This window comes from Mustelus asterias, unplaced genomic scaffold (genome assembly GCF_964213995.1).
Source record: "Mustelus asterias unplaced genomic scaffold, sMusAst1.hap1.1 HAP1_SCAFFOLD_1229, whole genome shotgun sequence".
Lineage (NCBI taxonomy): Eukaryota > Metazoa > Chordata > Chondrichthyes > Carcharhiniformes > Triakidae > Mustelus > Mustelus asterias.
The window spans coordinates 64683-90885 of record NW_027591174.1 but is presented as its reverse complement, the minus strand read 5'-3'; the positions used below and the strand labels follow the sequence as shown (position 1 = coordinate 90885).

General features: G+C 45.0%; 2 protein-coding genes across 2 annotated transcripts; one reads left to right on the top strand and one right to left on the bottom strand.

The window, feature by feature from the left end:
- Positions 1 to 12013: 12013 nt before the first annotated feature.
- On the bottom strand, positions 12014 to 18832 carry LOC144488038 (uncharacterized). The gene is made up of 3 exons (XM_078206059.1): positions 17666 to 18832; positions 14767 to 14932; positions 12014 to 12075 (listed from the first exon to the last, which is right to left on the bottom strand). The coding sequence occupies exons 1-3, from the start codon at positions 18830 to 18832 to the stop codon at positions 12014 to 12016; spliced, it is 1395 nt and encodes a 464-aa protein (XP_078062185.1).
- A 2497-nt stretch (positions 18833 to 21329) lies between these two features.
- Positions 21330 to 24877, top strand: LOC144488037 (uncharacterized). The gene is made up of 2 exons (XM_078206058.1): positions 21330 to 21670; positions 23622 to 24877. The coding sequence occupies exon 2, from the start codon at positions 23829 to 23831 to the stop codon at positions 24249 to 24251; it is 423 nt and encodes a 140-aa protein (XP_078062184.1). The 5' UTR covers positions 21330 to 21670; positions 23622 to 23828; the 3' UTR covers positions 24252 to 24877.
- The last annotated feature ends 1326 nt before the right edge of the window (positions 24878 to 26203 follow it).

Sequence of the window (26203 nt, the reverse complement as noted above, 5' to 3'; positions counted from 1 at the left end):
CTGCAACATACATTGCAGTTTCCCAACTGGGGCGCAGGCCTCATTATTCTCAGCTAAATTCAGCCCTCAGCTCCGTCGCCTGGCTGTCATTGACACGAGCAATAGAGAGACAGAAAGGTGCCCCAGGCTCAAATGGGAAGTCAAAACACAGGGCTTTGAATGAATTATTAGGATCTCTGTAATGATCAGTAATTTAAAGAAATGAATTCTAAACTCAATGTGTAAATCAAAGAATCACATGACAAAACTTCAAGTTTTATACTTCTACTCCAACAAACTGGAAGCAACAATGACGAAACACTTTTTTGTAGGGAACATAACCCTTAAACTGTAAAATTGAACTTTGCCCTTTTACTCTTAACACCATCAAATGTCGCACTCAATGGTTATATTTTATTCCATCTTGGAATGTTGACACTCAATTCTCCAAGAATGAGTCCAAGGTGATTTTTCACTCCCCAAGAGTTTATTTCCATTGTTTTCCTTTTCCAGTCTGGCAACCTTTAATCCCAGAACTGTCCTTCACAGTGATGGTTCTCCTGGACATTTTCCCACGAACACAAGCAAGGCGAATCTTCCAGCCTTGTTTCACAATTCTCAGAAATCTGTGACCAACATTCGACATCGGAGCAGAAGTTGGCCATTTGGCCCTTTGAGTCTGCTCCAGCATTTATTTACATCATGGCTGATCTGTTTGTCTTGTGTTGTGGGAAATTTACCACTTCGGAGTCAGACTTGGAGGTTCAACAAAACAGTTTTATTTCGGACAAAGCTTTGGGAGAAAGCACTGGTACTCCGCAGTACTTGGCAGCGACCTTCTCAACTACACAATGGTAGTTGAGCATCTTTATATCTTTTAGACAATAGATAGTACGGACATTAGCCGTTAACACATCGTTACAAGTTGAGTAGACAGATACGGACATCGACAATTAACACATTGTTACAAGCAGACAGGTACGGACATGGACAGTTAACACATCATTATACATAGAATGGATACATTTATGCAGTTATGTCCTCTATCAATGACTGGTTTCGATATATACATTTATGTATTTATGTCCCCATCAGTGGCGGATCTTATCATCAAACTCATTGTTCTGGGTCTGCTCTTATCTCAAGTCTTAAAGTGCCCCAGGTCTGACCAGCTTCCTGCAGCAATTCAGATACTGCAGGTTTTAACTCTTTGTGTAACTGTCTGTGCCCAAAGCCAGTGCCTTTTAATGTCCCCAGAGTCCATTTTGTGTGCCAGGTAACCATTTTGTGTCCATTATTTTAATTTCACCATAACAGTTGCGTTCCACATTCTCGTTCCACACCCGATATTTTTGATGCCCTTATCCAACAATAGTTGGTATGAAGGCAAAATTCTGCTGTTGTTGGAATCTGAAACAAAAACAGAAAATCCTGGACAATCTCAGCAAGTCTGACATCATCTGTAAAGAGAGAATAGAGACAGCATTTTGAGTCAGGATTACTTTTTGTCAGAGGTGAAGACAAGGAAAATCGGACAAAATTTATACTGTGAGGGTCAAGAATTGGGAAGCAATCTATTTAACCTCCTCTGAACCACTTTCAATGCATTTGTATCATTTCTTAAATAGGAGACAAAACTGCACCGAGTGTTCAAGATGCAGTCTCAGCAACACCCTGTATAACTGAAGCAGAACATCTTTACTTCTCTGTTCAATTTCTCTCAGAATAAAGGATAACATTCCATTTGTAAGAACTTTGATTTATTTGAACTAAGATTTATGAGGGTTCTCTTGTTTACAATAACCTCCCTAATCGTAAATCACACCAGGTTCCAGTGACTTAACCATATGGCAAGAAAGAACACTTTAAATGGTGAATTCAGAAAGTTTATTAACCATTAAAAATGTAACAAGTCAGAACGATAAAAGGCAAAGTATCGATTAACAGTTAATAGAGAAGGGTTCACTTTAACAATTGAACAGACTTCTCTCCATCCCTCTCAGACCAGGACATGAAGTGACGGCTCCAAAAACGTGGATAACTTGTAAAACCAACAGCTCTCAACACCTCTCTGTAAACATATCTCCCTCCACCTCTCTCTCCCAAGTTGCCTTCTCAAGACCACTTCTTTATACTTTAAAAATGCCGAAATCCCATCTTAGCCAATTCCCATAAATCTTCAATTATAAACTAAAATAGACATGAGTTTTCAGATGATTTGAAAACAAATGAACTGTCTGCTGAAAGGGTTAACTTTTCTACAGAACCTAAAGGGGTGGGGAGTGAGCAGAAAAAAATTGGCCCACAATAATACCACTTTACACAAGTATAAAAATCAAAACAAACTCGATTGTAAACTTCATCTCTTAATTTTTTTGTTATATTCCACCACCTAATTATTTTTATTTGATCAGTTTTTGTTAGGGATTGGTAACTTCTGTTCTTTATAAACTGCTTCACTCATTTTGTTGATTCTCCATGAACTCGGAGAATCAGAACCCAGACTTTATCATCCTTATCCTTTTTCCCCTTTTGCCACCACTCCCTCTGTTTTGCGGGAGGGTCGTGGGGATTCCAATCAGAACTAATCATTTTATCATAAAAGTTAAATACTGCGGATGCTGGAATCTGAAACAACAACAGAAAATGCTGGAAAATGTCAGCAGGTCTGACAGTATCTGTGGAGACAGAGTGGAGCCAATGTTTCAAGTATGGATGACCCTTTATAAGAGCGGTTATGAAGTGTCTCCCAGACTCGAAATGTTGGCTCTATTCTCTAATAATTTTATCGATAAGTTTCTTGTTCTTAGTTTCCAAACAGCAGGTAAGAGACCTGTCCAGTCCTCACTCAAGCTCTGATTTTTCACTGGCCTTGCTTGGGTCAGTTTATAACCATTAGAATCTACTCTGAGGTCTGCTTTTCAGTCCAGTGCTATTTGGAGTATACCGTTACCGCACCGACTAACGGGTCACAAGTCCCTCACAGTTCTTATCACAAATTTGGGATAAAATAATTTAAACAATGCCTGAGAACGCTTTTTAACTTCTGAACCAACTATCTGCTACTGTTTGTTGATTGGTCAGACCTCCTCTTCACAGATTCAAGTATATCAGCCGCTGAACACCAGCCGGTCCTGGAATAAGTTTAATTCTAACTCATTCTGAGAAATATTCTCACCAGGTTCTCTGTCTGGGCCCTGCTAAGCAGCTTTAATGGTCCGTGATTGCAGAAACTGAGCAGTCACAGGAATGTGGTCAAGATAGTCCAGTCCCATAATGCCTCACATTCAATCTGCAGTCCTTCAATTATAACAGAATATGTGGCTGTCTGTAGCTGCCTCGGCCATGGTCAACCCCAACACTGCCTTCCTGAACTGTTACAATGCCTGAGGTGTAAGTACACCCACAGTACTGCTAGGGAGGGATTTCCAGCTACACATTCCAGACTTTCACTGGACTGCAGATGGATACCAGATTGACATATTCCATGCAACCACTCCCAAGGTGAGTTATTCCAATTCCTTTATTGTCCAGGACAATATATTCACAATATCTTTAAAACAGAAATTAAACATTCCCATTTGATTTGAGACAGTAACATATTCTGTTCGTTTGTTCTTTATTGTCAATGTCAGGCTGGGGTTGTTCCCCTTGGAGCAAAGGAGGTTGAGGGGAGATTTGATAGAGGTGGACAAGATTCTGACAGGTTTAAATAAGGTGGACGAAGAAAAGCTGTTCCCATTAGCTGATGGGACATGGACGAGGGGGGACACAGATTTAAAGTTTCAGGTCAGAGATGTAGGGAGGGATGTGAGGAAGAATATTTTGATGCAGCGAATGGTAATGACCTGGAACTCACTGCCTCCGAGGATGGAGGAAATGGAGACAATAAACAATTACAAAGGAAATTGGATGGGCATCTGGGGGAGTTTCAAACAGAAATGCTGACTAAATATCTCTGAATTTCCTCACACCCGGTCACTCTGTGATCCTTGTGAAATTTAAAACAAGGTATTCGCAACAAGACTCAAAGAACATCAGCCCACTGGAGGCAAAGTTGTGAGACCGGCCAGTCCAGCAGAAAGAAACCCTCCGACCCTCCCCATTGACCAACTGTGAGAATGAACAAAATGCAGTCCTGGATGTAACTGAGAGCAGAAACAATAACAGCAGAATCCAACCCCTGTGAACTTGTTGGTGCCTCAGCAGCTGTGATGAAATTCCGAACACTTTTTATACACTGAGCAGGTGGACAGTTTCTCCCCAGTGTAACTTCACTGATGTCTCAACAGGTGGGGTAACTGAGTGAATTCCGTCCCACACTGAGAGCAGGTGAATGGTCTCTCCCCATGTGAATTCGCTGGTGTCTCTGCAGGTTGGATAACTGACTGAAACCCTTCCCACACTGAGAGCAGGTAAATGGCCTCTCCCCTGTGTGAACTTGCTGGTGTCTCCGCAGGTGGGATGACTGAGTGAATCTCTTCCCACACTGAGAGCAGGTGAACGGCCTCTCTCCAGTGTGAATGTGCTGGTGTTTCTGCTGGGTGGATAACTGACTGAAACCCTTCCCACACTGAGAGCAGGTAAATGGTCTCTCCCCAGTGTGAACTCGCTGGTGTCTCCGCAGGACGGATGACCGAGTGAATCCCTTCCCACACTGAGAGCAGGTGAATGGCCTCTCCCCAGTGTGAACTCGCTGGTGTGTCCGCAGGTCGGATGAACGAGTAAATCCCTTCCCACAATGAGAGCAGGTGAATGGCCTCTCCCCGGTGTGAATGTGCTGATGTGTCCGCAGGTCGGATGACCGAGTGAATCTCTTCCCACAATGAGAGCAGATGAATGGCCTCTCCCCGGTGTGAACTCGCTGGTGTGTCTGCAGGTTGGAAAACTGACTGAACCCCTTCCCACACCGAGAGCAGATAAACAGCCTCTCCCCAGTGTGAATTCGCTGGTGTCTCTGCAAAGTGGATAACACAGTGAATCCCTTTCCACACTGAGAGCAGGTGAACGGTCTCTCTCCGGTGTGAACTCGCTTGTGTGACTGCAGGCTGGGCAACAGAGCGAATCCCTCCCCACACTGAGAGCAGATGAATGGCCTCTCCCCAGTGTGGCTGCGCCGATGAGCATCCAGCAGAGAGGGGGCTCTGTATCTCTTTCCACAGTCTGCACATTTCCATGGTTTCTCCATGGTGCAGGTGTCCTTGCCTCTCCCTTGGGTGGCCAATAAGTTGAAGCCTTGTCCACACACAGAACACGGGTAGAGTCTCTCCCCGCTGTGAATGATGTGATATTTATTCAGGCTGTGTAACTGGTTAAAGCTCTTTATGTGGAGATGCCGGCGTTGGACTGGGGTAAACACAGTGGCTTTTGCTACCAAATAAACCTGTTGGACTTTAACCTGGTGTTGTTAAACTTCTTAGTAAAGCTCTTTAGTCAGTGCACTGGAACACTCTCACTCGGGTGTGGCAGGGTGTTGCTGCTTTTCCACTCACTGATGGCCGAAGTCTTTTCAAATCGAAGTGGAAGCTTTAATCTGAAGCTCAGTGGCCAACTTCCGCATTGAGACGTCACAATGGAGCGCTGCCTCAATCAGCCAATAGGAATTACTCGACACCGCAGTGACGTGTCGGGGTTCCATGGCGCAGGCCCGGTTCGCGGACCCGGGAGCCCCGCCCCCACCCATTGTTCCCCTCCCCCCCTACACCTCCTCCAGGCAACCGGCTGACGGCTCCGGCCAGAACGAGAAGCCGCTCGGTGATCTCCCCCTCCCCCCTCTCTCTCCGGCGGTTGCGGCTCCAAAAAGAGATCGAGAGCGGACCGCTGGCGGCAGCCGCACCCGACAGCTCGGCTCAGCAGCGCTTTCTGCGCCTGCGCGCTGGGCTGCCAGCTGAGGGAGTGGGGGAGGGAACTTTGCAAAATCTCTTCCCATCATTTTCCTCCCAGTCCCGCAGTTTGATTTGAAACAGAACAGCTTCTGTTTGTAGCTTCACACAGACTCAAACTTCACACACAGACTCCAACTTCACACACAGACTCAAACTTCACACACAGACTCAAACTTCACACACAGACTCAAACTTCACCACAGACTCAAACTTCACCACAGACTCAAACTTCACCACCACAGACTCAAACTTCACCACAGACTCAAACTTCACCACAGACTCAAACTTCACCACAGACTCAAACTTCACCACAGACTCAAACTTCACCACAGACTCAAACTTCACCACAGACTCAAACTTCACCACAGACTCAAACTTCACACACAGACTCAAACTTCACACACAGACTCAAACTTCACCACAGACTCAAACTTCACACAGACTCAAACTTCACCACAGACTCAAACTTCACCACAGACTCAAACTTCACCACAGACTCAAACTTCACCACAGACTCAAACTTCACCACCACAGACTCAAACTTCACCACAGACTCAAACTTCACCACAGACTCAAACTTCACCACAGACTCAAACTTCACACACACTCAAAATTCACACAGACTCAAACTTCACACACAGACTCAAACTTCACACACAGACTCAAACTTCACCACAGACTCAAACTTCACACACAGACTCAAACTTCACCACAGACTCAAACTTCACACACAGACTCAAACTTCACACACAGGCTCAAACTTCACCACAGACTCAAACTTCACCACAGACTCAAACTTCACCACAGACTCAAACTTCACACACAGACTCAAACTTCACCACAGACTCAAACTTCACCACACAGACTCAAACTTCACACACAGACTCAAACTTCACCACAGACTCAAACTTCACACACAGACTCAAACTTCACACACAGACTCAAACTTCATCCTCTGGACAACATCTGTGAGGAAAACACTTTATTTCTCCCCCTGGGAAATACAGAGACAGAGAAATTCTCTGGAACTGGAATTAGAGACAAATATACTGAGGGGGAAATGTTTGTGATTTTGTGGAACCTGTTTTTATTGTCTTAGCTTTTTAAAGTGTAATTTATCCTGTCTATTCAAATACTGTTTCTTAATGCATGATTCAGTGATGTTAATTTTAGATTAATTTTTAATGTAAAATTTTTAAAAATGAAACATTGTCTTTTAGTTTATTCTATTGGGATTTGTGGGAATTTGCTGATTATAAGGTGACCATGAGGATCGTAACAACATTGATATGTCTGGTGTTGTTATATGGTGCATATGATGTGGAGATGCCGGTGTTGGACTGGGGTGGGCACAGTAAGAAGTCTCACAACACCTGGTTAAAGTCCAACGGGTTTATTTGGAATCACGAGCTTTCAGAGCGCTGCTCCTTCTCACCTGATGAAGGGGCAGCGCTCTGAAAGCTTGTGATTCCAAATAAACCTGTTGGACTTTAACCTGGTGTTGTGAGACTTCTTACTATATGGTGCATAATGGGTATATTATTTATGGATTTGTATTACAGTTGATGTTGTTTAATTCCAGAATAGTATTGTAACTACTCTGTATATTTTCCAGTCAAAGAGTCAGCAGAGCACAAGATAAATCAATTCAGCAGCTTGACTCCATGCCCAGTCTCTGTCGGGGAATCCACTCGGTGCCATTTGTCCTCGATATCCCTGTTCCCCAGTACGTTTCATTCCTTCAAGTGCCCGACCAATTTTATTTTGAAATCACTGGTCGTCTCCACTTCCACCACTCTCATCATCAGTGAGTTCCAGAACATGATTGTTTGCTCCCTAAGTCAAGTTCTTCCGCACCCATCTGTATCTCTAATCATGTAATAGAGTGCTGAATATTGCATACATTTTTAGTTCACTAAATATGCAAATGTTTTATATGCTTAGACACAAGCCTGTGTGAAGATTTCAGGAATATGTGTCCTGTAAGGAAACAGTCGGCACGGATCTGTCGATTAGGATGAATCAGCACCCTCAGGAAAATGTTAGACCTCAAATAGACAAAGGTGAGAATGGAGGGAGAGTGTTTGGGATGGAGATTTACAAATTTTCAAGAATGAGAGGAAAGAATGTTCCACAGAAACTAGAATTGTCTGTTCTGAGTTTTTATCCTGTACTGACAAAGAACAAAGAACAATACAGCACAGGAACAGGCCCTTCGGCCCTCCAAGCCCGCGCCGCTCCCCGGTCCAGGATTGAATCCTGAATCCAGGATCCCCGCCCAATTTTCCAGCCTATCTACATACCAATATCCTATCCACCGAGCTGTCCCTCACAGCTATGATGCTTTGTTCATTACAACCTATTAACTTACCCCCACCCCCCCATTCCAGACCATGTGATCTCCAGGGAGAGGCGAAAACCCAGAGTGAAAAACCCCAGGGCCAATATGGGGAAAAAAAAAATCTGGGAAATTCCTCTCCGACCCCCTGAGGCGATCGAAACGAGTCCAGGAGATCACAATGGCCCCGATCGGAAAATGCTTCCCAACCCTAGTTATTTCCACTTCCACGAACACCATATGAATTCCATATGACAGCAATGATTCTTGTGAATTTCCTTCACAGGCTATTAGAAGGGGAGAATTTACAGACACAAATCTCAACAAACATGACGTTAGGATCTGACAGAGTCACCCAATTATTCAGGATCTGAATACCATCGGCATTTGAAACTAGAATGGAAAATGTTTGTCTGTCCCTTCAAACTGTTTAAACATCAGTGTGACTGGAAAATCACTGAGACACAGACACTCGAGTGAGAGTATTCCAGTGAACTGACTGTGGAAAGAGCTTTAACCAGTTACACAGCCTGGAAAAGATTGAAGGATTCACAGTGAGGAGAGAGACCATGTACGTGTTATCTGTGGGGTCAAACCTTCATCTGAACCTGGAGATGTACAAACACACTCAGACCATGGAAATGTAGGGACTGTGGGAAGGGATTCAATTGTCCCTCGAAGCTGGAAACCCTTCGATGCAGCCTCACTGTGGAGATACCGTTCACCTGCTCTGAGTTTGGAAGGGGATTTCGTGATTCATCCACCCTGAGGAATCACCAGCGACTTCACATCAGGGAGAGGCCATTCACCTGCTCTGAGTGTGGGAAGAAATTCAGCGATTCGTCTGCCCTGCTGACACACCAGCGGGTTCACAATGGGGAGAGACCATTCACCTGTTGTGTGTGTGGAAAGGGATTCACTCAGTCATCTACCCTGCAGAACCACCAGCGATTTCACATGGGTGAGGGACTGTCCCCCTGCTCAGAGCGTGGGAAGGGATTCACTCACTCATCCCTCCCGCTGACACACCAACGCATTCACACTGGGCTGAGGCCATTCATCTGCTCCGAGTGTGGGAAGGGATTCACTCAATTATCTAGTCTGCTGAGACACAAAGGATTACACACTGGGGAAAGGCCATTCATCTGATGTGTGTGTGGGAAGTGACTCAGTCAATCATCCAGTCTGCTGGAATACTGAGGCACCTCCCCCAATAAGAAACCTGTTCAATGCTCTGACTGTGGGAGCTGCTTTAAAACCTTAGCCTACCTGAGGGTCGACCAGCGCATTCACACTGAGGAGACCCCGTTCAGGCGCTCTCACTGTGCAAAGAGGGTTAGAACATCATCTGACCTACTGAAACATCAGGGAATTCACACTGGGGAGAGACCCTGATAATTCCCACTCACTTTCAGCGATTTCTCATAAAACCTACCAGATTGGAAGCTTCTGCCTGAAATTTTATTTTCCCTCAGTTTCCAAACTGAGACCATTCACCTGCTCAGTGTGTGGGAAAGGATTCACTTGTTCACCCAAGCTGCTGAGACACCATGGCAGTCACAACCATTAGTGACCTTTCAGATGCTCTGACTGTGGCTGTTAATTATATCAATAGAGGTTAAGTTTATTCAGATGGAGGGCACTGATTAGATAGTTATGAGCAGGTAAAAAGTGGGACTCACTAATATAACTTGGAGTCAGAGTTGAACCTGTAATGTTTGATTCTGTGAACAAATCTAGACCAAGTAAAGATTGACTCCACCCCAAGGCTGTCAGGATTATAACATGGTAACAGAAAATGCTTGTCTAATGGTGAAGGTTGGAAACTAAAAGAAAGTATATTTCAGACAGAAGTTTACAATCCCAGCAGCTTTTGTGAGAAATGAGTGAAAGGCAGTGGGAATTGTCAGGGTCTGATTACCTGCTGATGCTCTCGGAGTCTGAACCATACAACCAGTGGAAGAATGAAGTGGCGATGTGGACACGGGTTACATCCCGATCAAGGAGGAAACAAGATCTGGCCTTGGCATTGTCACTTCCTAACACAAGGAAAATCAGCAACAAAGCATTTTCTGATCAGCCAAACTGCAAGTTGATAACTGCACTGGCACGGATGATTCATGTCAAGAATTCACTTCAGGTGGTTGGAGGGTAGAATCCCTGTCAATTGGTCTATGGGAGAAATCCCTGATTCCCCTCTGTGCCGGGCGATCGCCCTCCTGCTTTAAAGGGATACAATTAGTTCCATTTTCAGTCATCAATTATCTGATTGTTCCATGAAAAGAATTGCTCGAAGCAACAAATTATTGGAGATACCAGAAGAGGGTTTCTTCATGTGTAACGTTTGTGTTGAAGAAGAAAAACCATCTTTTTCTTCGATTTGTTTTGAAACACTGTTTGTGTGAATTTTTGCGATCCCGGTCAGGACTGTTAACGTTTGCAGAGAAATTCGAACACCCAGTGATTAACTGAAAGAATTACATCACAAGATTCCACATTTTTAAACAAAAACAAACTTTACTGTATGTTTAAATAAAATTTAAAAAGACAACACTACAAATTGAATACTACACTCAATGAAGATTTATGATATAAACCTAGTTCTATTTTTTTACCTCACCCCAAGAGTTTCTTTATACTTAATGATATCTTGAGGTTTCATTCACTTCTGTTCCTAGGACCATCCCAAAGGTATGCTAAAGCTCTCCACAATTCACTTTAATTCTCCCCAGTACTCCAGATATTCTCCAAGCTCCAAGAGTTTATGGGAGTCCATCCATTATCTTTTCACTAAACAAGCCTCCAATTTTCCTTTAAGCTCTCAAACTGTGGACTCCTCAGTCCAAACATGGGCTTCACTGCATTCTTGCTGAGGGATTTAAATGTTGGAAACACCCCTGGTTTCTAATGGTCCTCTAGGCTTCTAGTCCCACAGATGGTTCACAGCTCCTGATCCCACAATTGGTGGCTTCCAAGCTAACTGCAGACTGTCCGCTGGAACCAGGTCATTGATTGGAAAGGACTCAAAAGGTTACGGGGAAAAGGCAGGAGAATGGGATTGAGATTTATCAGCCATGATTGAATGGCACAGCAGATTCGATGGGCCGAATAGCCTAATTCTGCTCCTATATCTTATGGTCTAATTCTAACCAAGGCTCCACCCTGAATCACATATCCCCATGGTAACAGAGACGATTGAATATCTAACAGATGTTCAGCTTCAAAATTGGACCTTTTTTCCTGAGGTCTGCATGAAGAATTCACCGAACAAAAACAGTACAATAATTGTCAGACCCAATGTCTCCAGCTAAAAGATCCAGCTGACCTTTTACAGTTCTTACCTCTCGAGTTTTGACTTCTTAAACCAACATGGGCCATGCTTTGTGACTGCGAATTCCCTGAGGGTGTTTTCATCAGATTCTCAATCCAGGTTTTCCATTTTTTAAAAGCAATTCTTGCAACCAATTCTTATTTCTAAAACATAGGAATTATGAAATTAGATTTTTGGAACAAAAACAGGAAGAAATGGAAATGTATCAACTTCATAATATCCCATTTAGAATATTACAATATACAACATGCTGTATATCTTAACAACAGCCATGATCTTATTGAATGGTGGAGCAGGCTCGAAGGGCCAAATGGCCGACTCCTGTTCCTAAGTCCACTGTTTTCCGATGTTGATCTATCTTATAACCTGCAATAGACATAATAATCCCTCCATTGTCCACTTCACAGTCACAAGTCCAGCTTGGTAACAGCACACTGCTGGGTTCCATGTCCAGGAATCTCAGTCCACTGAAGATGGAAATTACTGCTTGCAGTGTTTTCTGAAACTTTTCTTCTTCCAATAATTATAATCCAAAGGTCCTCCTGCAAAAGAGAGTCTTCATTGCTGTTCATTTGTGAATTTTCAAGTTCTATTTTGAAAACAGTCTGTTCAGAGTTCACGTTTTGAAATTTATTTTCTTTCATGTTTGTAGTTTCTCCATTGTTTAAATCCAGAGAGAATATTCCAGTCAATTCCACATTGAAACTGTCTTCTTCTTGCTCTGTTGTAGCTGATTCCTTTATTGTCCAGGAAAATATATTCACAATATCTTTAAAACAGAAATTAAACATTCCCATTTGATTTCAGACAGGAACATATTCTGTTCGTTTGTTCTTTATTGTCAATGTCTGGCTGGGTTGTTCTCCTTGGAGCAAAGGAGGTTGAGGGGAGATTTGATAGAGGTGGACAAGATTCTGACAGGTTTAGATAAGGTGGACAAAGAAAAGCTGTTCCCATTAGCTGATGGGACAAGGATGAGGGGGACACAGATTTCTTGTTTTGGGTCAGAGATGCAAGGGGAGGGGAGATGTGAGGAAGAATATTCTGATGCAGCGAATGGTAATGACCTGAAACTCGCTGCCTACGAGGGTGGAGGAAGTGGAGACAATAAACAATTACAAAGGAAATTGGATGGGCATTTGGGATGTTCCAAACAGAACAAAGAGCAAAGAAAATTTTGTTTTCTTTAAACAAAAAAAACAAAACAAAAAAGAACAAAGAAAATCCATCAAGACATCATTTAACTGAGTGTGGCAGAAAGGGACCTACACAGGGTTGGAATCGGTGGGATTCGGGGGGGAACTCTCCGCCGGTTGGGGATATACCAGGTACAGGCGAGGATGGCTGTGGTTGTTGGAGGTCAGTCATCACTGCAAGGGCCATTGCAGGGTTCATCTAAAACTCTGCTGGCCATGTTTAAACTCACATTAAGTGTTATTCCACTATCACCCTCGTGCACAATGATCCACCCAGTAAAGCAACAACTTAATATTAAAATTCTCATCCTTGGTTTCAAATCACTCCATGACCTTGCCTGTCCCAATATCTATAATCTCCTATCAGCCCCACAACCCTCAATATATTACACTGCTCTAATTCTGGTCTTTAGTTTGTCCCTGCCCTTGCTTCACCATTGCAAGCTCTACCTTCAGTTGCTTAGGCTCCAACCTCTGGAATACCATCCCTACACGTCTCCAACTCTCCACCTCGCTTTACTCCTTTAACACACCCCTTAAAATCTACCACTTTGACCAAACCTTTGGTCATCTAACCTAGTATCTTCTTTGTGGCTCAATGTCATACTTTATTTTACAATGCTCCTTGGATGTTTTATTACTTAAAGGCGCTATATAAATATATTTTGTTGTTACTCATGTCTCCTGGGTCTAATCATTTTCAGCGGCTTCATTAATTACCGTCTCCCCACCGTAGGGTCGGAAACGGGGATGTTCACTGATGATTGCAGTGTATATTACCATTCACAACTCTGAATACTGAAGCTGCCCGCATGCAGCGCAGGACCAGGACAACATTCAGGTTGGAGCTGATTGTCAATTCATACTGACACCACATAATTATCAGGAAATATCTATTTCCAGCAAGAAAATCTAACCATCTTCCCTTGATATTCAATGGCATTACCATCAGTGAATGTCCCACCAGCAATAACTTTGGGGTTACCATTGACCAGTCATTTAAATACTGTGGTTACAGGAGCAGATCAGAGGTTGGGAGTTTTGTGGCAGGTTACTCACTTAATGACTCCCCAAAGGCTTGCCATGATTCACAAGGTATAAATCAGGAGTAAGGTGGAATATTCCCTACCTGGATGAGTGTATCTGCAACAATTTTGTAGATCCTATCCAGGACAAAGTAGCTCGCCTGATCAGCATCTCAAATACCACCTTAAACATCCACCATTAGCCCACAATGGTGGCAGTGTATCCCACATATTAGATGCACTGCAAGAAATCACCAAGGCTGTTTTCACAGCATGTTCCAAACCCTAACTTCTACCACTTGAAAAACAAGTGCAGCCAGCGTTTGGGAATGCCACCATCTGCAAATTGCACTCCACATCACACACCATTCTGACTTGAAAATCAATCACCATTCCTTCTCTGTCACTGCATCAAATTCCTGGAACTCTCTAACAGCGTTGTGGGTTTCCCTACACCAGATGGATTGCAGCAATTCAAGAAAGTGGCTCACTTTCTTCACAAGGGCAATCAGTGATGCACAATGAATGTTGGCCTTGCCAGTCACATTCACATCCCCTGAAAGAATAAAACAAAATCCTCATCCCTGGTATCATTCTCAGTCATGAGGACTGCAATTATCAATGAACAGCTCCGCTTTCGACTTTATGATGGGGGGGAGGGTCATTGGTGGAGCAACTGAGGGTGGATGGGCCTCAGACACTACCCTAGGGCTGAGGTGATTGGCCTCCAACAACCGCGATCATCCTCCTCTGTGCGGGATGTGGCTCTCGCCGGTGGAGAGTTTCCCCCTGATTCCCATTGACTTCAATGTTAATCGGGTTGCTTGATGCCACGCACAGTCAAATGCTGCCTTGATGTCAATGGCAATCACTCCAACATCACCCAGTTCAACTCTTTTGTCCATGTTTGGACAAAGGCTGTAAATGAGGCAGGAGGTGAGTGGTCCTCGGTGGAACCCAAAATGAGCATCAGTGAGCAGGTTATTGCTGTATAAATGCTGCTCGATCGCACCGTTGGCAACAACATCTTCCATCATTTTGCTGATGATCGAGACGAGAGACATTGGATGGCAGTTGGCCAGTTTGGATTTTTCCTTATCCATTGCCTTCAGCTGCTTATTGATATCCCTTGAAGTGAATCGAATTGGCTGAAGATGGGCATCTGTGATACTGAGGACCTCAGGATGGATAATCCATATGGAGAGATTAGAGAAGCTGGAATTGCACTCTATAGAGCAGGAAAGATTAAGGAAAGATTGAACAGTGATATTCAAACTTTTGCGAGGTTTTGATAAAATGCATGTCTGTTTCCATTGGTTTCGAACCAAAAGACATCGGGTGGAATTTCATGAAAAAAATTCGAAGTGCTGAATGAGTGAGAAAAGTTTCAAACTCGTTTCTTGGGCAAATTTAAAAAATCAATCTTGTGGCACTTAGTCAAAAACAGTCACAATATAATCCTCACTGCAGGAGGAAGGGGAGGAACCTAAACTTGCTGGGGAAGCCAGCTGCTGATCTGGAGGGGTGTCATTGTGCATGCGCTCCATCCTCCCAGTTTCCAGCTTCAGTGGACATCCCCCCCTCCCCACAGAAATCGCCCCGCCAATCTCCTCATCTGTAGCGTTTCCCCCAAATCACCAACCCCTCCCCCCAATCAGCATCCCTGCAGAGTTCCCCCTCTCGCCCCCTCCCCGATCGCCACCCCTGCAGAGTTTCCCCAATCACCAGCTCCCTCCCCCATCAGGACTCCTGCAGAGCTCCCCCCCCTAACCCTCTCCTCAATCACCACCCCTGCAGAGTTTCTCCGACAACCAGCTCCCTCCCCCATCAGGACTCCTGCAGAGCTCCCCCCACTAACCCCCTCCTCAATCACCACCCCTGCAGAATTTCCCAATCACCACTCCCTCCCCCGAGTCAGCTTCACCGTCCCATGGAGTGACCCAGGGGTCCATTGGCGCCTCGAGGGAGGAGGGGGGCCTGGGGACGGTGCTGGGGCCTTCCACCCGGGGGATTCCAGTCGATGGGATGCAGCGATTTCCGACTCCCCCTTTCCTGACACCGGAGCATCTCAAGAGCAGCAGGGTGAACAGCAAGGCAAGGATACATCCATATCACCAGGAAGACGGCTGGACCCCTCTCGGTCCCAGCTCTCCAGCAGACGCCTGCCAGGGGCATCACAGGCAAATGGGTGCGGAGTGCAGCTGGCTGCCTCCAGTTCTGATGTGCATCCTGGGGGGACGTGTTGATGTGGCGCTGGACCACGGGAGATGGAGATGTTGTGGGGTCGCCAGGAGGGCACGGGTGAAAGTCTATATGAGAAAGGTTTAGGGAATTGGGCTCTGTTGATGATCACATCCACCTGTTTTATAGCACTGTTAACTATCGGCCCTTCGTGTTATTGCATTGTTAGTTTCACCAATAAATGTCCAAAGATGTGCAGGTTAGGTTGATTGGCCATACTAAATTGATCCGAGTGTCAGGGGGATTAGCAGGGTAAATGTGTGAGGTTACGGGAGTAGGGCCTGGGTGGGATTGTGGTCGGAACAGGCTCGATGGGCTGAATGGCCTCCTTTTGTACTGCAGGGATTCTATTCTATTCTCTATAAAATTACAGCACAGAAACAAGCCCTTTGGCCCTCCAAGCCTGTAGCAACCATGCTGCCCGTCTGAACTAAAACCCCCTACCTTTCCAGGGACCATATCCCTCTATTCCTATGCTATTCATATATTTGTCAAGACACATCTTAAAAGTCACTATCGTATCTGCTTCCCCAACCTTCCCCGGCAACGAGTTCCAGGCACCCACCAACCTCTGTGTAAAGAACCTGCCTCGTACATCTCCTTTAAACTTTGCCCCTCACACCTTAAACCTATGCCCCTAGTAATTGACTCTTCCACCCTGGGAAAAAGCTTCAGATTATCCACTCTGTCCGTACCCCTCATAATCTTGTAGACTTCTATCAGGTTGCCCTCCTCAACCTCCGTTGTTCCAGTGAGAACAAACCAAGTTTCTCCAACTCCTCCTCATAGCTAATGCCCTCCACACCAGGCAACATCCTGATAAATATTTTCCACACCCTCTCCAAAGCCTCCACATCCTTCTGGTAGTGTGGTGACCAGAATTGAACACTAGATTCCAAGTGCGGTTTAACTAAGGTTCTATAAAGCTGCAACATGACTTGCCAATTTTTAAACTCAATGCCCCGGCCGATGAAGGCAAGCATGTTGTATGCCTTCTTGACTATCTTCCCCACCTGCATTGCCACTTTCAATGACCTGTGTACCTGTACACCCAGATCCCTCTGCCTATCAATACTCTTAAGGGTTCTGCCATTTACTGTACATATCCCATCTGTATTAGACCTTCCAAAATGCATTACCTCACATTTGTCCAGATTAAACTTCATCTGCCATCTCTTCGCCCAAGTCTCCAACTGATCTATGTCCTGCTGTATCCTCTGCCGGTCCCCATCGTTATCCGCAATTCCACTAACCTTTGTGTCGTCCACAAACTTACCAATAAAACCAGTTACATTTTCCTCCAAATCATTTACATATATTACAAACAGCAAAAGTCACAGCACTGATCCCTGAGGAACGTCACTTGTCAGAGCCCTCCATTCAGAAAGGTACCTTTGCACTGCCAACCTCTGTTTTCTTCTGACTAAATATCTCGAAACCTCCTAACACCCTGTCACTCTGTGATCCTTGTGACATTTGAAACCAGGTATTCACAAAAAGACTCAAAGAACATCAGCCCACTGGAGGCAGAGACCAGCCAGTCCAGCACAAAGAAACCCTCTGCCCCTTCCCATTGACCAACTGTGAGAATGAACAAAATGCAGTCCTGGATGTAATTGAGAGCAGAAACAATAACAGCAGAATCCAACCCCTGGGATTCACTCGTGAACTTGTTGATGTCTCAGCAGCTGGGATGAAACTGTGAATCCCTTCCCACACTGAGAGCAGGTGAAGGGCCTCTCCCCAGTGTGAACTCGCTGGTGTGTCCGCAGGCTGGATAACTGAGTGAATCCCTTCCCACACTGAGAGCAGGTGAACGGCCTCTCCCCAGTGTGAACTCGCTGGTGTGTCCGCAGGCTGGATGACTGAGTGAATCCCTTCCCACACTGAGAGCAGGTGAATGGCCTCTCCCCAGTGTGAACTCGCTGGTGCTTCTGCAGGTGGGATGACTGCGTGAATCCCTCCCCACACTGAGAGCAGGTGAATGGCCTCTCCCCAATGTGAACTCGCTGGTGTGTCCGCAGGCTGGATAACTGAGTGAATCCCTTCCCACACTGAGAGCAGGTGAACGGTCTCTCCCCAGTGTGAACTCGCTGGTGTGTCCGCAGGCTGGATGACTGAGTGAATCCCTTCCCACACTGAGAGCAGGTGAATGGCCTCTCCCCCGTATGAACTCGCTGGTGTTTCTGCAGGCTGGATAACTCAATGAATCCCTTCCCACATTGAGAGCAGGTGAAGGGCCTCTCCCCAGTGTGAATTCGCTGGTGTGTCTGCAAGTGGGATGACTGCGTGAATCCCTTCCCACACTGCGAGCAGATTAATGGCCTCTTCCCAGTGTGAACTCGCTGGTGTGTCTGCAGGCTGGATAACTGAGTGAATCCCTTCCCACACTGAGAGCAGGTGAACGGCCTCTCCCCAGTGTGAACTTGCTGGTGTTTCTGCAGGCTGGATAACTCAATGAATCCCTTCCTACACTGAGAGCAGGTGAATGGCCTCTCCCCAGTGTGAACTCGCTGGTGTCTCTGAAGGTGGGATGACTGAGTGAATCCCTTCCAACACTGAGAGCAGGTGAATGGCCTCTCCCCAGTGTGAACTCGCTGGTGTGACTGCAAGCTGGATGACCGAGTGAATCCCTTCCCACACTGAGAGCAGGTGAACGGTCTCTCCCCAGTGTGAACTCGCTGGTGTGACTGCAGGCTGGATGACTGAGTGAATCTCTCACCACACTGAGAGCAGGTGAATGGTCTCTCCCCAGTGTGGCTGCGCCGATGAGCTTCCAGCAGAGATGGGGCTCTGTACCTCTTCCCACAGTCCGCACATTTCCATGGTTTCTCCATGGTGCAGGTGTTCTTGCCTCTCTCTTGGGTGGACAATCAGTTGAAGCCTCGTCCACACACAGAACACGGGTACCGTCTCGCCCCGCTGTGAATGGTGTGATAGTTATTCAGGCTGTGTAACTGGTCAAAGCTCTTTAGTCAGTGCACTGGAACACTCTCACTCGAGTGTGGCAGTGTGTTGGTGCTTTTCGAATCACACTGATGTTTGAAATCTTTTCAACTCAACAGACTGGACAATAATTTCTCCTTCTAGATTCAAAGGCCGATGATATTCAGCTCCCATGGAATATGACTCTGTCAGATCGAGACGTGACGTTTGAGATTTTGGCCTGTGATTCCTCTTTCAATATCCTGTAAAACGAGTTCACAAAAGTCATCAGTGTCAGTACAGGATAGAAATTCAGAACAGACAATTCTAGTTTCTATAGAACCTTCTTTCCTCTCTCATTCCCCAAAAAGCTGTGAATCTCCATCCCACACACTCTCCCTCCATTCTCACTCTTCTGCATCTAATATTCACCCTCCCAATTCTCCTGAAGGTGCTGATTGAGGCTGATTGACAGATCCATGCTCACTGCTTCCTGTCCTGGACACAGAGACCATAACAAATAGGAGCTGCAGTCGGCCATTTGGCCCATCGAGCCTTTTAAACTATTCAATGAGATAATTTGTTCATCTACCTCAGCATCATTCTCCCCACACTAAACCCATATCCCTTGATCTCTATAATATCCAGAAACCAATCAATCAAACTCTTGAAAATAGTTGATGACTGAGGTTTCACTGTCCTCAGGGGTTGAGAATTCCAATGCTTTACCACATCCTTGAGTGAAGAAATTCCCCCACATATTAGCTTTTGCTCCATCCTCTTGTCTGTTCCCCATAACCCTTGACACCCTTGTCAGTCAAAAGTCTGTCTAACTGGAATATATTCAATGATCCTCATCCTCAACTGGTTCCTGTGGAAGAGAAATCCAAAAGACTAACAACCCTCTGAGGGACGAGATGTCTGGAAATATATAACGTAGCTACAGTTCCATATTACAAGATATTCAGATCCCAAGGAATATGACTCTTTCTAGATGTGACGGTTGAGATTTCTGCCTGTGATTCCTCATTCAAAATCCTGTGAAATGAGTTTACAAAAGTCATCACAGTCAGTATAGGATAGAAATTCAGAGCAGACAATTCTCGTTTCTCTGGAACATTCTTTCCTATTTCATTCCCAAAAAGTTGTAAATCTCCATCCATATCTATGGATTCTAGTTAAAAATGAAAGTGGATGGGCACTTGAAGGAAATAAACTTTCAGGAGAATGGGGATATAGAGGGGGAATGGGACTGGAATGTTATACAGAGAGTGGGCATGGACTCGAGTTACCGAATGGATTCCTTCTGTGCTGTAATGGGCTTTATGACTGGAAATGTATAACATCGCTACAGCATTATATTACAATGCAAGAAATAATAATAAAAGTATTTTATTACAGAAACATAAATAATATATCTAATCTGGGTACCATATAACAACACTAGACATATTTCTGTCCTATATTAACGTAAATGTCAGCCATCTCCTGGGGAAAGCTGCCCTTTAATTGTGAACATTAGAAAAAAGACCATCCTTTTAGACAGACAAATAAATGTGTCAAGCTGAGGGATCAAAGGATATTTACTAGGCTGATTCAGGGAATGGCGGGACTGATGTATGAAGAGAGACTGACTAGGTTAGGATGGTTTTCGTTGGAGTTCAGATGAATGAGGGGGGATCTCATAGAGACTTATAAAATTCTAACAGGTCTCGACAGGATAGATGCAGGGAGGATGTTTCTGATGGTGGAGGAGTCCCGAACCGGGGGTCACAGTCTGAGGATTCAGGGTAGACCATTTAGGACAGAGGTGAGGAGACATTGCTTCACCCAAAGAGTGGTGAGCCTCTGGAATTCATGACCACAGGAAGTAATTGATGCCAAAACATTGAATGTATTCAAAAGCGGCTAGATATAGCACTTGGAGCGAATGGGATCAAAGGTTATGGGGAGAAAGCAGGATTAGACTATTGAGTTGCTTGATCATCTATGATCTTAATGAATGGCAGAGCAGGCTCGAAGGGCCAAATGGCTTCCTCCTTCTCCTATCTTCTATGTTTCTCTTAAATTTCTTTAAGAGAGAGAGAGAGACCTGGGCCAACCTTTCCTGAGTCTGCACTCTCCCTGGATTCACTTCCTTTCCCTTCAGTTGTTGCAATTCTCCAATTACCCCCAGAATGAGAAAAGAAGGTGTTTTACTCACAGATGTTGGCCTCTTTTAGGTTGAAACAGGAGGAAGTTGGAGTCTGTCTGAAGCTCAATCTTCATTCACACAAAGCCCGCGCTCTGATTGGCTGGAGGACCAGGATCCTTCTGGTCCTCCAAGTCTTCCCATTGGCCGGAGCTAGTGAGCGGCAGTGAATCAGAGGTGCGCATGTGCGGGTTTTGGGGGAATGCGCATGTGCGGGTGTGGGGCGGGGCCCGGGCCAAAGCCGGCGCACTGACCATTGTCTGTCCGGGTCTTCCAGCCTTTCCCATTGGACAACAGCTCAGCGCGGCTGGAGGACAAAGTCCAGCCCACCCCCACGTGAGGCTCCGCCCTTCATTGTCTGTCTGCGGGGGATTGACCAATGGGAACTCTGGAGGACCGGAAGTACTCGGGTCCTCCATCCAATCAGAGCTTCCCCATTGTCTGAATGCGGAAGTGGACAATGAGCTTGTTCAGCTGCTCATTCCTGCCCAGCAAAGCTCTCTCTCTGAATGAAGATTGAGCTTCAGACAGGCTCAAACTTCTCCAATCATCAACATCTGTGAGTAAAACACTTTCTTTTCTCACCCTTTCCATTTATTTTCTCATTCTGGGAGAAATTGTTGACTTGCAGCAACTGATCACGAGAAATTGAAGCAGGAGTGGCCACCAGGCCCTTGAAGCCTGTCCCGCCATTCAATCTGATCATGGCTGACTGATGCTGGTTTCAACTCCTTTACTGTGCCATTTCCCCATGGCCCTGTATTCCCCGATCTATCAAATATTTATCCACCTCCACTTTAAATACTTCTAACGATCCAGTCTCCACCACCCTTTGGGGCGGGGAATTCCAGAGCTTCATCATCCTCTGTGAGAAGAAATTTCTGCACACCTCAGTTTTAAATGACTGACCCTTTATTTTGTTTGAGACTCTCCCACTCATGAAAATATCTCACCATCTACCCTGTCAAGCCCCCTCAGGATCTTATATTTTTCAATAACTCCTTTGTCTTCAAAACTTCAAGGAACACAGACCTTGACAATTTACTCCCTCTTGATAGGACAACCCTCCTATCCCAGGAATTAGCCTGGTGAATTTCCTTTGGATTATGTCCAATATTACTATATCCTTGTTTAGGTAAGGGGATCAAAACTGTATGCATTATCCCAGGTGAGGCATCACCAACACACTGTACAGTTGCAACAAAACCTCCCTGTTTTTAAACTCCAACCCCTTTGCAATAAAAGCCAAAATGCCATTTTCCTCCTCACCTTGTGTGGGACCTGTCTGCTAGCTTTTTGTGATTCATGCACAAGAACACCAAGATCCCGCTGTACTTCACTCACCGGCAGCCTCTCCCCATTTAGATAATCTTCCTGTTGATTCCTTCTACTGAAATACATGACCTCACACCTCCCCACTTTAAACTCCATTTGTCAGGTTTTGAAGACAGAGGGGTGACTTTATTGCATCTTCCCCCAACGCTCGAGTCATCTTTCCCAGGCCCTATCCCTGTAGCCCTACATTTTTACCCCACTAATCCACATCTATTGGGACACGAAGGGTCAATTTAGCATGGTCATTCAATCTAACCTGCACATCTTTGGACTGTGGGAAGAACCTGGAGAACTCAGAAATCAACACCAACATGGAGAGAATGCGCATACTCCACACAGACTGTCACCCAAGGCCGGGATTGAACGCAGGTCCCTGGCACTGTGAGGCAGCAGTGCTAACCACTGTGCTGCCGTGGCGCCATATCTAAAGAAACTACAGATTTATCTCGATCTATCTTCCTTCTTATATCCTCAAACAATTCAAACAAATTTGTCAAACATAATTTATCTTTCATAGAACCATGTTGATGAGGTTTGATTATATTCAGCTTTCCTAAATGATTAGCTATTTGCTCTTTGATTATTGACTCCAGCGTCTTGCCAATAATAGATATTAAATTAACTGGCCTATAGTTCCCTGCCTTCTGCCTTTCTCCCTTTTTGACCAAGGGAGTCACATTGGCTGATTGCCAATCTTCTGATACTCTCCAGGAATCTAGCAAGTTACGAAAAATTTCAACAAAATTCTCCACAATCTCTTCAGCAACTTCCATTAAAAAGCTAGCGTGCAGTTCATTGGGTCCTGGTGACTTGTCAGCCCTTAGCCACTGAAGGGAAAGGAAGTGAGTCCAGTCTATATAATCCATACATTTTTGGTCCCGTCATATAGACATGTACCTGTCTGGCAGCCTGCATGGAGATTTCCAGCTCTCTGTGTCCAGGACAGGAAGCAGTGAGCATGGATCTGTCAATCAGCCTCAATCAGCACCTTCAGGAGAATTGGGAGGGTGAATATTAGATACAGCAGAGTGAGAATGGAGGGAGAGTGTGTGGGATGGAGATTTACAGCTTTTGGGGAATGAGAGAGAAAGGAATGTTTCATAGAAACTAGAACTGTCTGTTCTGAATTCCTATCCTGTACTGACACTGATGACTTTTGTAAATTCCTTTTACAGAATATCAGAAGGTGAGAATTTACAGACAGAAATCCCAAACCAAACATCACATCAACATCTGACAGAATCACTCAATTCATCAGGACCCGAATATCACTGACCTTTGAATCTAGAAGGGGAAATGTTTCTCTGTTCTGTCAGCTTCTGAAGTGGTCTGTGTGAGATTTAACTGATTATTTAAACTGGAGAGTCACAAGGACCCGAACCATGGAGAAAGCATGGAAATGTGTGGACTGTGGGAAGGGATACATGTGCCCATCTCGGCTGGAAATTCATCGACGCAGTCACACTGGGGAGAGGCCGTTCAGCTGCTGTGTGTGTGGAAAGGGATTCACTCAGTCATCTGAACTGCGGACACACCAACTAATTCACACTGGGGAGAGGCCATTCACCTGCTCTGTGTGTGGGAAGGGATTCACTCAGTTATCCAGCCTGCAGACACACCAGCGAGTTCACACCGGAGAGAGGCCGTTCACCTGCCCGAAGTGTGAGAAGGGATTCACTAACTCATCCAGCCTGCGGACACACCAGCGAGTTCACACTGGGGAGAGGCCGTACACCTGCTCTCAGTGTGGGAAGGGATTCAGAGTTTCATCCCAGCTGCTGAGACACCAACAAGTTCACGAGTGATTCCAGGGGTTGGATTCTGCTGTTATTGTTTCTGCTCTCAATTACATCCAGGACTGCATTTTGTTCATTCTCACAGTTGGTCAATGGGGAGGGTCGGAGGGTTTCTTTCTGCTGGACTGGCCGGTCTCATGATTTTGCCTCCAGTGGCTGGTGCTCGGAGGTTAAGAGATATTTAGTCAGCATTTCTGTTTGAAACCCCCCAAATGCTCATCCAATTTCCTTTGTAATTGTTTATTGTCTCCACTTCCTCCACCCTCGTAGGCAGCGAGTTCCAGGTCATTACCATTCACTGCATCAAAATATTCTTCCTCACATCGCCCCCCCCACTCCCCCCATCCCACATCTCTGAACCAAAATCTGCACCCCCCTCGTCCTTGTCCCATCAGCGAATGGGAACAGCTTTTCTTTGTCCACCTTATCTAAACCTGTCAGAATCTTGTCCACCTCCATCAAATCTCCCCTCAACCTCCTTTGCTCCAAGAGGAACAACCCCAGCCTGACATTGACAATAAAGAACAAACTAACAGAATATGTTAATACCTGAAATTAAATGGGAATGTTTAATTTCTGTTTTAAAGATATTGTGAATATATTGTCCTGGACAATAAAGGAATTGGAATAACTCACCTTGGGTGTGGTTGAATGGAATATATCAATCTGGTATCCACCAACAGTTAGTGAAAGTCTGGAATGTGTCGCTGGAAATCCCTCCCTAACAGCACTGTGGGTGTACTTACACCTCAGGCATTGTAGCAGTTCAGGAAGGCAGTGTTGGGGTTGACCACGGCCGAGGCAGCTACATACAGCCACATATTCTGTTATAATTGAAGGACTGCAGATTGAATGTGAGGCATTATGGGACTGGACTATCTTGACCACATTCCTGTGACTGCTCAGTTTCTGCAATCACGGACCATTAAAGCTGCTCAGCAGGGCCCCGACAGAGGACCTGGTGAGAATATTTACTCAGAATGAGTTAGAATTAAACTTATTCCAGGACCGGCTGGTGTTCAGCGGCTGAGATACTTGAATCTGTAAAAAGGGGGTCTGACCAATCAACAAACTATGATAGGTAGTTAGTTCAATGCGTTCTCAGGCATTATTTAAATTATTTTATCATATATTTGTGACCTGATAGTCGGTGAAGTGACGGTATACTCCAAGTAGCACTGGACGAAAAAGCAGACATCTGAGAGTAGATTCTAATGGTTATAATCCTACCCAAGCATGGCCAGTGAAAAATCAGAGCTCGAGTGGGGACCGGACAGGTCTCTTACCTGCCATTTGGAAACTAAAAGTGAGAATCTTATCAATACAATGATAAGAGAATAGAGCCAATGTTTTGAGTCTGGATTACACTTCAGAAGAGCTCTGATGAAAGGACATCCAGACTGGAAACATTGGCTCTATTCTCTCTCCACAGATACTGTCAGACCTGCTGAGACTTTCCAGCATTTTCTGTTTTCGTTTCAGATTCCAGCGTCCGCAGAATTTTACTTTTATGATAAAATGATTAGTTCTGATTGGAATCCCCACGACCCTCCCGTAAAACAGAGGGAGTGGTGGTAAAAGGAGAAAAAGGATAAGGATGATAAAGTCTGGGTTCTGATTCTCATGTAGAACTAACAAAACGAGTGAATCAGTTTATAAAGAACAGAAGTTACCCCTCCCTAACAAAAACTGATCAAATTAAAATTATTCGGTTGAGGAAGAAAACAAAAAGAATAATAGATGAAGTTTAAAATTAAGATTGTTTTGTTGTTAGAGAAGATTTTTTAAATTATGTAAAGTGACGTAACTGTGTGCCAAGTGTTTTCTGCTCACTCCCCACCCTGAAAGGGTGAACTTCTGTAGAAAAGTTCACCCTTTCAGCAGACAATTCATTTGTTTTTAAATCGCCCGGAAACTTATGTCTATTTTGCTTTATAATTGAGGATTTATGGGAACCAGTT

Coding starts and splice junctions, on each gene's coding strand:
- LOC144488038 (XM_078206059.1), bottom strand. CDS start 18,832: ATGGAGAAACCATGGAAATGTGCGGACTGTGGGAAGAGGTACAGAGCC. Junction 14,933..17,665: donor AGCTGCTGAGACATCAACAA/GTTCACGAGTGA, acceptor ATCCATCCTGAG/GTCCTCAGTATCACAGATGC. Junction 12,076..14,766: donor GGAAGATGTTGTTGCCAACG/GTGCGATCGAGC, acceptor TCTCTTTTGCAG/GAGGACCTTTGGATTATAAT.
- LOC144488037 (XM_078206058.1), top strand. CDS start 23,829: ATGGAGAAAGCATGGAAATGTGTGGACTGTGGGAAGGGATACATGTGC.